The sequence below is a fragment of the Giraffa tippelskirchi genome, chromosome 4 (genome assembly GCF_054371585.1).
Source record: "Giraffa tippelskirchi isolate mGirTip1 chromosome 4, T2T-mGirTip1v1.2.pri, whole genome shotgun sequence".
Classification (NCBI taxonomy): Eukaryota; Metazoa; Chordata; class Mammalia; order Artiodactyla; family Giraffidae; genus Giraffa; species Giraffa tippelskirchi.
Window position 1 is genome coordinate 140,948,725 of NC_137278.1, and position 13,349 is coordinate 140,962,073.

The window sequence follows — 13,349 nt, forward strand, 5'->3', positions numbered from 1 at the left end:
TTACTCCAGTGGAAGTTGTGGTTTCTGGAAATAAAAAAAAGAAGAAACAGATAAAATGTGAGGATTTAGGATGAAAGGAAAATAGGCTATGATGTTCTTACATTAGAAGATCAATGTGAAGACATTTTTGCCATCTTATTTCCAGAAAGGATGCTTCATTTTCAGCTTGTTAACTTACCTGTATTGGAACTTCCAGGTTCAACAGTGGTACTGAAGGTCATAGCTGTACCTGAAATGAGAAGAACTTGGGATTGACATGGTGAATCTTTTACATTGAGGCAATCTGAGTATAAAATCAATGTATAAAAATAAGTGTATATTTCCAGAACCACATCATTCAGTGTTACACTGTGCATGGCAGCTTCCACAGGTACCATTCACATTTTGTCCAGATGGAAGCCCTGTGAGCATGCCCTTTCATTGGCCTTTCTGCTCCTGGATTGAATCGTGTGTGTTTTTCTCATGTATCAATTTATCATCTGTTCAACAAATACTTATCGAGCCCTGCTGATTACTAGAGATTCATCAGTGAATAAAATAAATGAAGATTTTTTTTTTTCACTCAAGAAGCCTATTTTCTAGTAGACCTAGTTAGCAAATATGACAAAAGAGCTTCAGCTAAGAACAGAGGAATTTTTCCACATTTACCTGTTTTCCTTTCAGTGACTTGATTCTCTGATGCTCCAGAGGTTGTCCCTAATGGTTGAAAGTAGGATAAAAGATTCTGTGTGTCTTATGACCTTTAATCATTCATGGAAAAAACCAACCATTAGGCAATTTAGAATTTAAAGCTCAAGTTAAATGTCAAATGGGAGGCAAAAAATATCTAAGTTCATTTTAGTCATCTTCTTACTTGAGACAGAACTTTCTGGGACAGTGTCGACTCCTGCAGTAACACCTATAATATCCAATGGGTTAGTCTTCCGGGTAATTACTACTCTACTGCCCTCTTCAGAAATGCACACAAGGCCAGGCAGTATTTTTGAGGTGTGAATCAGCAGTATTTTTGACCCTGCATATGGACTGGAGGATCTCCCCTCCCTGTATAATCTCTCTGATGCAGGGGCAAATTCATGACGGTTCCCAAAAGCAAAGCTAACATCTGGGAATCCTAGCTCTCACTCATTTCATCACAGTGACTCTGAAGCTTTCTAAAGAAATTTTAGCCTCTTGAAAAAGGAAATTAGGATAGTGAAAAAGTATGTTTGGGGATACATATTTTTCCTTGAGGTTAGATATGGGATGATTGGCTTTTTATAAATCCCATTACCAGTGCTGGAACTTCCAGATGCAATAGTTGGGCTTGACACTACACTACTGGTACCTGAAATTATAAAAGAAAAGGGATTATATGACATTTCCTTTACATTCAAAAAAGGGCTAAGAAGAAAATCATTATGCTTCTTTTCAGGCATTGAAAGCCTATTCTAGGATTCCTCACACATCTTCCCACAAGTACATTTCTTTCCAAAAAAAATTAAGTAAAACTATATTTTCACATCAGAAGTCCTTTTATTGTGAATATTGGTAATTATCAGGGAGATATTTATATTTTCTCATGATCACTTATTTGACTGTCAAAGACTTGGCTCCCTGGTACAATTCTCTGGACTCCTGAAGAGAAGAGAAGAGAGAGATTGTGAAAGAGAGAGAGTATTCTGCCATATATATATATTCAAAGGTTTGGGTAAAACATTAATACTCTGGAATTTGGAGGCTCAGACAAAGACTTCCATAGATTATATGGAATCTAATATAATCTGCACTCTGCATTTATTTCAGCCAGAAGGAATTCACAAAAAAGGGTAGCTTTCTGGATTCTAGCTAATATGATGGTGATATTTATAATACCAATGGAGAAATTCCATACCTTCTTTAAAATTTAAGCAGTGAAGCTCAATTCTGTATTTAATGGATTTTCAAAAAGATTTTATCTCTAATAGCAAACCTATTTTGACTCACTTGAAGTGACACTAAATTTTACACAAATTTTTCAAGGAAAGCCTAGAGAGTCCTAAAACTGATGACCCCAAATCATAGACTCTTTGTTCTCATCAGTTTGAGCTCCAGTTCTAGTCTCTTTTGTGGAAGTTGTGATCTCTGAGGGAAGCAATAGGATAATAATAAAATCTGGGAATTTGGAGTACTGGGAAGAGATAATGGAGTATTATTTTATTATAGAAGCCGTAAAAGATAGATTGTGATATCTGAGATTAAATATGGGGAATTTCCTTCTTGTTAACCTACCTGTGTTAGGACTTCCAGATGCAATGGCCATTCCAGACAATTCTCCAGTGGTACCTAAAATGCAAAAAGTAAATATAGCAATAGAGCATTTCCTCCTCAGTTCATCTTGGAATCATCAATGTGGCCCTAAAGCACTGATATCCTTTCTGAAGACTATCTGTGAAAAAGGAAAATAAACAATTTTACAGCATTTCATTTCCCAGGTCAGCCTTGGATGGATGTGTTGCTACCGGGTTTCCCCTTTTACTATGCAATAACAAAAAGCAACAGCAAAAATCACTCTTACCTATTTTACTTCCAGGGACATATCCACCTGGTGTGCCAGAAGTGACTAAGTGAGGGAATAAAGTATGGTTTAATCTTTGTAAGAAGTAATCTTTGGTATAAGTTGCAATGTTTTTATAATTGATTGCCTTCATGAAGCTTTCCAATGAGGAGATATAGGAAATAAATAAAAAACATCATGTATATGAGAGAGATAATAGAGTACAGGCTGTGGGTGGAAGGCAAGCTGGATAAGGAAGATTGGAAGCACTCAGAGGGTTTGGATACATATAATATGTATGCACATCTTTTTTTCAGGAAAAACAAATCCTTGTAAGCCAGAACACTGAGGATAGCCTGACTGAAACATCTGAGGTCTTAGAATTCCAAAGAATAATTACTTGGGTTGACATGGTACAATACCACTGAAGGAGTTCAAGAAGAGGATATGACAATTAGTTGACCCTAAAGCTACACCCAGGTTATCAGTGATGCATTCCCCTCTGCCCTGGCCTTGGAATGTACATAGTGACTGCATTTCCTATAGTGGGAGCCATATGCAAGGTTGCATCCTGGATAGAGCAATGTGTTGTTGAAACCTTCAGGAGAGTATATGTAACTGAACCCAGTTAGGGCCTCTATATAAACTTTTAAGATTCTGGCAGATAGATGCAGAGATCTACTTGTCTTACAGCTGCCCAAGACAAGCCTTGTATGTAAGTTCCCTTGCTTATTAAACCTGCTACCCACCAATCTGGAGTGGTTTGCCTCTATTTGGTCTCATCTTGCCCTTTGTGGATCTGAAAGCCAAGTTTCAGGTTTCATCCAGGAAACTCCTGAATATTTGAACCAATAGATACATCAAGTCCCTCTCTCATATTCCTTCCCATTCATTTTCTCACCACAGAAACCCAAATAGAGAAATAGTGAGAGCTCCATGTCTTGGACTAAAAAACTCACCTCCTGGCAGTCCTCCTTGGGTGGTCCCATTGCCTCCTATGGAACTTGTGGCTTCTGAGGAAAAAAAAAAAAAGAATGAAGACTAGGGGTGTGGATAGGACATTCTGGGTCTCTATAGTCTATATCTCCTGAGGGTTCATGTTCAGGACTCCTGACCTGTGTTGGCACTTCCAGGTCCCAGAGTTTTGCCAGATATGCTCTCAACTGTGCCTGAAATAAAAGAATTGTGGTGAATTTGTTACCCATGATGAAATGAACATAGGATTTAAAAAAAATTGTTTCTCCCATATATCAGTGAATTTATTCCTCTGGACTTCCTAGTTTCAAGAGATCATCCATATATTTCTTTCAAAATATTTCATTCCCTTCACAAATTTATGGAGAAAGTCCTCTGCCACTGAGACCTCCTTTTAGGTTCTAGTTAAAGAAGACAGATTTGGGGCCAAATCACATGTATAACTATAGGGAATAGGCTATGTGATGACCTGTTAGAGCAAACATGAAGGCTTGTAGAGCATAAAAAGAAAAAGTTGAAGGGTCTCAACTGAAATTATTGATGTCAAATATTGAGCATCTGCTAAAATTTTGCCCAGTGTGCTGAATATGGAAGTTCAAATAGTTTTGATATATTTCAGACAAGACTTTGTACTGGGAAGATATTATTAACAGAAAGCACAATTAGTAACTCAGTAGTGCTCACCTGTGATTATTCCAATTCTTGTGGTTCTACTTTCTCCTAAGGAAGTTGTGGACTCTGAGAGAGGGGGAAATGGAAGAGAGATGATTGGAAACCATGTAAGGATCATAGAAAAGATATGGTAGTTCTCTTATGTAGGATAACACTTGAGGAACCTCATCATAGATGGGCCCATGGGAGATTCCTTACCACTTTGTTTAGTTACCTGTGTTGGAACTGCCAAGGGCAACAGTTGTGCCAGGGATTACCTTAGTGGTACCTGAAACACAAAGGATCTAGTCGTCACAGTGACATGTGTTTGTCTTCTAAAGTCCTGCCTCTAGGACTGAAATATGCCATAACAAAGGGTCCTCTCACTGCTTTCCTGATGAGGTGAGAGTCGTGTGACTTTTCTGTTATTCATGTTATTAAGAAAGCAATCAAAATACCCCCAAATTGAAACAACTTTCTCAAACATCTCATTTATTCCAAGACAGGAAGAAGGGTGGTTTTCTCCCAGGTTCACCTGTCACATGCCCAGTCGCTTGGCCTCCTGATACTGCAGTGTTATCTTCTGTGGGATGAAAGGCAGGAAAATATTTGAATGTGCCAAGGAAAATACAGAATATTATAATTGATTATTTAAGCAAAGAAAATCTTTATATAGGTAGGACTGTTCACATCACTTTCTCTTCTTCCCAGCTATATAATATTCCTTGGTTCCCCCTAACATACTAGTGATGTGTATGCCATCCCAAGGGGAAACTCTTCACATCAATTACACACCAGCCCATCTTTAGACAGTTACAAGCTAGATGATGGTATTGAAAGATCTTCCACAACATGTTAAATCTAAAACACAATGAAAGCTACTCTGTAAGAGATCACATCTCCCAATAAGTTAGTCTATGGAGAGTCATAATTCATGCTAAACCCCAAACTTCAAGCAACTCATTCTTACCAGGTCTGAGCCCAGTTCCAGATGTGCTGTTTCTCGTTATTAAAGTTGTGGCCTCTGAGGAAATAAAATGGTGAATGATGAGGTCTGAGGATTTGGGATAATGGGAAAAGAATGATGCTGATATTTTATAAGAGTGGGTTTACTAACTACCTTATGCAGTTAAATAAACAAAGAAAGAAAGCTGAGCGCCGAAGAATTGATGCTTTTGAACTGTGATGCTGGAGAAGACTCTTGAGAGTCCTTTGGACTGCAAGAAGATCCAACCAGTCCATCTTAAAGCAGATCAGTCCTGGGTGTTCATTGGAAGAACTGATGTTGAACCTGAAACTCCAATACTTTGGCCACCTGATGCAAAGAGCTGACTCATTTGAAAAGACCCTGATTCTGGGAAAGATTGAGGGCAGGAGAAGGGGATGACAGAGGACGAGATGATTGGATGGCATCACCTACTCAATGGAAATGGGTTTGGGTAGACTCCAGGAGTTGGTGATGGACAGGGAGGCCTGGCGTGCCATGGTTCATGGGGTTGCAAAGAGTCAGACAACTACTGAGTGACTGAACTGAACTGAACTATGTGGTTAAATATCAAGAGTTCCTTCTTGTTGACCTACCTGTGTGGGAACTCCCAGATATGGTTGCCTTGGAGAATTCTCCTGAAGTACCTAGAGTGAGAAAAATTAAAAGATCAACACAGCATTAGCTCCCCAATGAATACTGAAGTAGCAATTGAAGACCTTTCCTGCAGAGTTTTGATTCTAAAGGAAATGAACCATCAATTACTTTCCACAGTTTCCTTTCCTGACCCACCTATTTACTCCTTTTTCATAGATCCCACTGACAGTGAAAGCAGACTTTGTGTCACCCTCATTAATTTTACTTCCAGACCTGGGTTCCCTGGTGTGGAAGGAAGGAAAGAGGCAAGGAGGCAAGAAAAGAGTGAGGAGGGAAAAGGCAGATGATGGGCTCATCTTTCTAAATTTTACTCAACAATGACATGAGTTATTTTGATGTTCATATATTTAAAATAAATCACATTGACTCTAGCACTCTGATAAGGTGAAATGTTATTCCAAGGCATATTGTGAAAAAGTATAATTTTGTCATTTTAATTTCAATTTATCTGCAATGAGTTCTGGTGAAATTGTGTTGTCTGAGCCTAATAAAGGAAAGATTAAATTCATGTTTTAGTTAAATAATATATTTGAATTTTTATTTTTAAAATCCATTTCAGTCCTTCAACTGCCATGATGTATAACGTTTTTATAAAAAACAAAGAATATGTTATTTTCATTGAGCTTATCTTAGAAATTCAACTCATGGTGAGAAAGGCCTCTTGGAAGAGAAGCTGTAAAATGCTCTTTTAAGAAATCGTCTATGAGTTACAAATTATTAAACTAAAAAGAGAAACATTACCCTTTTCCCATATAAAATGTTTTACACATATGTAGTTCTTTGCTTCCAGTTAAAGGCTAAAATCTTGAACTTGGAAAATGCAAAAAAAAAAAAAAGGTAAAATACATATTGTGCCTAGTAGTCACACACTAGTGACTATGGAGTTAACTTATCATGATGATGTTCAATACATAATTTCAAGCATGGTTATTCATTTAGATTAACATAACTATAGGTTGAATAGATAATACTTATACATATAGTCTGAATCAAATTATTTTCTAGTGATTAGTTTGTAAAATAATTTTACACAAGTAGGGTTTGTAACAGCAGTTAGAATAAGCATAAGGTAAATCTATAAAACAGAAAAATAAAGAATAAACAATCTATTCCTTAAATAAGAGACAATTTAGTTACTAAAACCTATGTTCTGTTAGATAACCTGAAAACTGAGAAATGATGTTTTTCTCAACATGCTCATAACATGAGTATATTACTAGTCTGGAAACTTGATAATATACTATAGCCTTGAGTAAATAATTTAGTCCATTTATTGTTAGGAAAAAATTGCCTTACAAGTATTTGTGAATTTTGTGTAATGTTGTAATAATTGTAAAAAGAACTTAAGAAATAAAATTTTGATTTGTGAAATAATAGTATTATCATTTTAATAAATAAAATGTCCCAAATCTTGCAGTTTCAGAATGGCAAATGCCAAAGTTTGTTAATACATTAAAATTTGTAAACCTCTTTTTATTATCGGCTGCTGTAGTTCTTATTTACAGTTAGAAATGGGGAAATTTAAGCTTTGTAAATGTTAAAAGCAAGCTTTTATTAATGGATAACTAAAGATCATTGTATATTTGCCTTAGTGGAAGATGCCCTTGTGGTAAAGAACAGACTATGAGTCAGCAAACAACGGATAGAAATATTGTCTTCACTATTTATTTGCTGTAGAACTTGGACCAAACTTATATAATATCTTTTCTAAGTTCTTCACGAGTAAAATGACATATCAATACTTATTTAAATATTTAAATTAGACAGTATATTTAAGAGCATTGTATTATTTAACTGGAATTATTATTAATTATTTTGCATCTTAAAATAGCCAATAAGCATGAAAACAAGTTCAAAAAATGCATCTGGCATCCCCTGCTTACTTACCAGTAGCAGTCATGTCCAACTCTGTGACCCCATGGATTGTAGCCTGCCAGGCTCCTCTGTCCATGGTATTCTCCAGACAAGAATACTGGAGTGGGTGGCCATTTCCTCCTCCAGGGGAATCTTACCAACCCAGGGATCAAACCCATATCCCTTATGTCTCCTGCATTGGCAGGTGGGTTCTTTACCACTAGCACCATCTGGGAATATTATTGCCTAAATATGGCTAAATTGACTTGCCTTCATATGTGGCAACTTCACTTCCTGACTCCCAAGTTGTTCTCCTGGCTCCTGTGATTTTACCAGTTGATGACGCAGTTGTCTCAGACCCTTCAAATGATGTCTCAGTTGTCCATAATCCTCCAGGTGATGGTTTAGTTGTCTCCGAACCTTCAGCTGAGGTGCTAGTTGTTGCTAATACTCCAGTTGATGATCGAGCTGTCTCTAAACCTACAATAGATGTTTGTGTTGTCCACATCACCCCAGATGATGGTCCAGTAGTGCCTAAACTTACAAGAGAGATTCTAGTCGTTCTTCTCAATCCATCTGTTGATACAGTTGTCCCTAATATTTCAGCTGATTTTCCACTTGTTCTTGATCCTGTAACAGTGGTCCTTGCTTCTCCAGATGATGGTCCAACTGTCTCTGAACCTACAATAGATGGTTCAGTTGTGCCTGATCCTCCAGGTCTAATGTTCCCTGTAGCATCAACTGATGATACAGTGGTTGATGATTTTATATCTCCTTTCCCAGTTGGCCTTGATCCTCTGGTTGATGGTCCAGTTGTTCCTAAGCCTACAAAAGAGATTGTAGTGGTTCCTGTCAGTCCATCTGTTGATCCAGATGTCCTTCTTCCTTCAAGTGAAGATCCACTTGATCCTGATCTTATAACAGTGGTCTCTGTTTTTGCAGATAATGGACCAGCTGTCTCTGAACCTACGACAGATGGTATATTTGCCCCTGATGTTCCAGGTCTAGTGGTTCCTATAGCACCAGCTGAAAATACAGTGGTTGATGAACCTAAATCTCTGGACTCAGTTGTCCATGATTCTACAGTTGATGGTTCTATTGTTCCTGCACCTACAATGGAGACTTTGGTTATTCTCTTTCTCCCTAATGTCCCTGATGTTCCAGATGATGGTGCATCTGTTCCTGAAACTACAACAGATGTTCTGGTAGTTATTGTCAGTCCACCTGCTGTTCCAGTGGTCTGTGACCCTTCAATTGATGATCCACTGGTTCTTGTTTCAGTAACACTGGTCCCTTTTTCTCCAGATGATAGTCCACTTGTCCTTGAAGCTACACCAGATGTTACAGTTGTCCTTGTCATTCCAGATGATGGTGCACTTGTTCCTGAAGCTACACTAGAAATCCTAGTGGTTGTAGTCAGTTCAGCGAGTGATCCAGTTATCCCTGATACTTCACCTGATTTTCCACTTGTTCCTGATCCTATAACAGTGGCCCTTGTTTCTCCAGATAATGGACCAGCTGTTCCTAAATCAGTACTAGATATTCTAGTAGCTGTTATCAGTCCACCTGCTAATCCAGTTGTTGGTGATACTTCAGCTGATGTTCTATGTGTTCCTGATTCAATAACAGTGGTCCTTGTTTCTCTAGATGATGGTCTAGTTGTTCCTGAGCCTACTACAGAGATTCTAGCGGTTCTTGTCAGTTCAGCTGTTGATCCAGCTGTCCCTGATCCTTCACCTAATGATCCATTAGTCCTAGATTCAGTAACAGTGGTTCCTGTTTCTCCAAATGATGGTTCAGTTGTCCCTGAACCTACAACTGAAATGCTAGTGGTTCTCATCAGTCCAGCTGTTGATCCAGTTGCCCCTAATCCTTCACTAGGTGATCCACTAGTTCTGGATTCAATAACAGTGGTCCCTGTTTCTCCAGATGATGGTCCAGTTGTCCCTGAACCTACAACAGAGATTCTAGTGGTTCTTGTCAGTCCAGCTGTTGATGCAGTTGTTTCTGATCCTTCATCTGGTGATACACTAGCTCTAGATTCAATAACAGTGGTCCTTGTTCCTCCAGATGATGGTCCAGTTGTCCTTGAGGCTACATCAGATGTTGTTGTTCTTGTCACTGCAGATGATGGTGAATTTTTCCCAGAACCAACAATAGATGTCTTAGTCGTTCTTGTAAGTCCAGTTGTTGATCCAGCTTTCGCTGATCCTTCACCTGATGATCCACTAGTCCTAGATTCAGTATCAGTGGTCCCTATTTCCCCAGATGATGGTCTAGTTGTCTCTGAATCTGCAACCAAGAGTCTAGTGGTTCTGGTAAGTCCAGTTGTTGATCCAGCTTTCCCTGAACCTTCACCTGATGATCCACTAGTCCTAGATTCAGTATCAGTGGTCCCTATTTCCCCAGATGATAGTCTAGTTGTCTCTGAATCTGCAACCAAGAATCTAGTGGTTCTGGTAAGTCCAACTGTTAATCCAGTTGTCCCTGATCCTTTACCTGATGATGCACTAGTTCTAGATTCAATAACAGTGGTTCCTGTTTCTCCAGGTGATGGTTTAGTTGTCCCTGAACCTACAACTGAGTTTCCAGTGGTTCTGGCCAGTCCAGCTGTTGATTCAGTTGTTCCTGATGGTTCACCTGATGATGCACTAGTTCTAGATTCAGTAACAGTGGTTTCTGTTTCTTCAGATGATGGTCCAGTTGTCCTTGAAGCTACACCAGATGTTATTGCTCTTGTTACTGTGGTTGATGGAGCGTTTGTCCCAGAACCAACAATAGACGGCTTAACGGTTCTGCTAAGTCCAACTGTTGATCCAGTTGTCCCTGATCCTTCACCTGATGATGCAATAGTTCTAGATTCAATAACAGTGGTACCCGTTTCTCCCGATGATGGTCTACTTGTCCCTGAACCTACAACTGAAATTCTAGTCGTTCTGGCCACTCCAGCTGTTGATCTAGTTGTCCCTGATCCTTCACCTGATGAAGCACTAGTTCTAGATTCAGTAACAGTGGGGCCCGTTTCTAAAAATGATGGTCTAGTTGTCCCTGAACCTACATCAGAAAATCTATTCCTTTCTGTCACTTCAGGTGATGGCCCAGCTGTTCCTGTGTCATCAATGGATTTTCCAGTTGCTCTTGATGCTCCAGATGATGGTCTGCTTGTCCTGGAATTTACAACAGAGATTCTGGTTGTTCCTGCTTGTTCATTTGTTGATCCAGATGATGCTATTCGTTCAGGTGATGATAAACTTGATGCTGATCCTATAACAATGGTGTTAGTTTCTACAGATGATGATCCAGTTATCCTTGAAAACACATCAGATGTTACTGTTGTTCTTGACAATGAAGATGTTGGTTCAATTGTTGCTGAACTGGCAATAGATGACTTAGAAGTTAAGATAAGGTCACTTGTTGATGTAGTTGTCTCTGAACCTACAAGAGAAAACCTATTTGTTGCTGATTCTTTAAAAAGAGTCCCTGATGTTCCAGAAAATTGGACGGGAGTTAATGAAACTACACCAGGTCGTACACTCCCTGATGAGGCTTCTAGTGATGATCCAGGGGTCACCGGTGCTCCGGATGGCCGGACACTGGTTCCAGATAAAGCAGTAGGCCTTGTATCTCCTGATAATGGGGCAGTAGGCTGTGAACCTGCACCGCTTCCTCCAGTTGCCGCCAATCCTCCCTGTGTTGAGCCAGGCAACCCTGGTGCTGCAGTTGAAGGTAAACCGCTCTCAGATCCTATAGCACTTGTTCTTGTGAGCCCGGGCGATAGGGGGGTGGACCCTGAAACTACACCAGGTTGTTGAATTGTTTCCGATCCTCCAGGGACTGATGAACTGCTCTCTGGTGTTGCGCCTGAGGGCAAACCGGTTCCTAATCCTACAGCACTCGTCCCTGCAGCTCCAGAGAGTGTGGCGGTTTGCTCTACACCTACACCAGGGCTTGCAGTTGCTGCTGACCCTCCTGTGGCTGACCCGGGGGTTCCTGGTGCCCCAGAGGAGGAGAGACGGGTGACAGATTGTCCAGCACTAGTCCCTGTTGCTCCAGATAAGGAGGCAGCGGTCTCAGAACCTGCACCAGACACTCCAGTTGCTGCTGACCTTCCTGGTGATGATCCAGGGGTGACTGGTGCTCCAGATACAGGCAAAGTGCTTCCTGACCCTATGACACCAGCCCCTGTTGCTCCAGAGAGCGGGGCTGTTCGTCCTGAAGCTGCAGCCGTTGTTCCCGTTGCTGCTGATGGGCCAGGCGTTGACCCAGGTATCCCCGACGCCCCGGTTGAAGGTACACTGGTTCTTGGTCCGATAGCATTAGTGCCCGTTGCAGCAGATGATGGCACAGTGGGCGCGGACCCTCCAGCCGACGCGCCAGTTGCTGGTGACGTTGCGGGAGGCGATCCGGAGGTCACTGATGTTCCAGACAGAGGGGCACTTGTTCCTGATCCCATACCGCTAGTCCCTGGCGCTGCAGATACTGGGGAAGCTGTCTCTGAACCTTCACCCCGTGCTCCCGTTGCTCCTGAACTTGCTAGTGATGATCCGGGGGTCACCGGTGCTCCGGATGGCCGGACACTGGTTCCAGATAAAGCAGTAGGCCTTGTATCTCCTGATAATGGGGCAGTAGGCTGTGAACCTGCACCGCTTCCTCCAGTTGCCGCCAATCCTCCCTGTGTTGAGCCAGGCAACCCTGGTGCTGCAGTTGAAGGTAAACCGCTCTCAGACCCTATAGCACTTGTTCTTGTGAGCCCAGGCGATAGGGGGGTGGACCCTGAAACTACACCAGGTTGTTGAATTGTTTCCGATCCTCCAGGGACTGATGAACTGCTCTCTGGTGTTGCGCCTGAGGGCAAACCGGTTCCTAATCCTACAGCACTCGTCCCTGCAGCTCCAGAGAGTGTGGCGGTTTGCTCTACACCTACACCAGGGCTTGCAGTTGCTGCTGACCCTCCTGTGGCTGACCCGGGGGTTCCTGGTGCCCCAGAGGAGGAGAGACGGGTGACAGATTGTCCAGCACTAGTCCCTGTTGCTCCAGATAAGGAGGCAGCGGTCTCAGAACCTGCACCAGACACTCCAGTTGCTGCTGACCTTCCTGGTGATGATCCAGGGGTGACTGGTGCTCCAGATACAGGCAAAGTGCTTCCTGACCCTATGACACCAGCCCCTGTTGCTCCAGAGAGCGGGGCTGTTCGTCCTGAAGCTGCAGCCGTTGTTCCCGTTGCTGCTGATGGGCCAGGCGTTGACCCAGGTATCCCCGACGCCCCGGTTGAAGGTACACTGGTTCTTGGTCCGATAGCATTAGTGCCCGTTGCAGCAGATGATGGCACAGTGGGCGCGGACCCTCCAGCCGACGCGCCAGTTGCTGGTGACGTTGCGGGAGGCGATCCGGAGGTCACTGATGTTCCAGACAGAGGGGCACTTGTTCCTGATCCCATACCGCTAGTCCCTGGCGCTACAGATACTGGGGAAGCTGTCTCTGAACCTTCACCCCGTGCTCCCGTTGCTCCTGAACTTGCTAGTGATGATCCGGGGGTCACCGGTGCTCCGGATGGCCAGACACTGGTTCCAGATAAAGCAGTGGGCCTTGTATCTCCTGATAATGGGGCAGTAGGCTGTGAACCTGCACCGCTTCCTCCAGTTGCCGCCAATCCTCCCTGTGTTGAGCCAGGCAACCCTGGTGCTGCAGTTGAAGGTAAACCGCTCTCAGATCCTA

General features: G+C 41.9%; 1 protein-coding gene across 1 annotated transcript in view; it reads right to left on the reverse strand.

Annotated features, from left to right (window-relative positions):
* MUC19 (mucin 19, oligomeric) overlaps positions 1 to 13,349 on the reverse strand; it is a 158,284-nt gene that overhangs the window by 23,537 nt on the left and 121,398 nt on the right. The window contains 10 exon segments of the mRNA XM_081590500.1: positions 4,172 to 4,225; positions 4,374 to 4,427; positions 4,674 to 4,721; positions 5,109 to 5,162; positions 5,720 to 5,770; positions 7,905 to 9,653; positions 10,134 to 10,208; positions 10,407 to 11,114; positions 12,654 to 12,836; positions 13,119 to 13,195. Of these exon segments, the coding sequence (XP_081446626.1) occupies positions 4,172 to 4,225; positions 4,374 to 4,427; positions 4,674 to 4,721; positions 5,109 to 5,162; positions 5,720 to 5,770; positions 7,905 to 9,653; positions 10,134 to 10,208; positions 10,407 to 11,114; positions 12,654 to 12,836; positions 13,119 to 13,195 (3,053 nt within the window).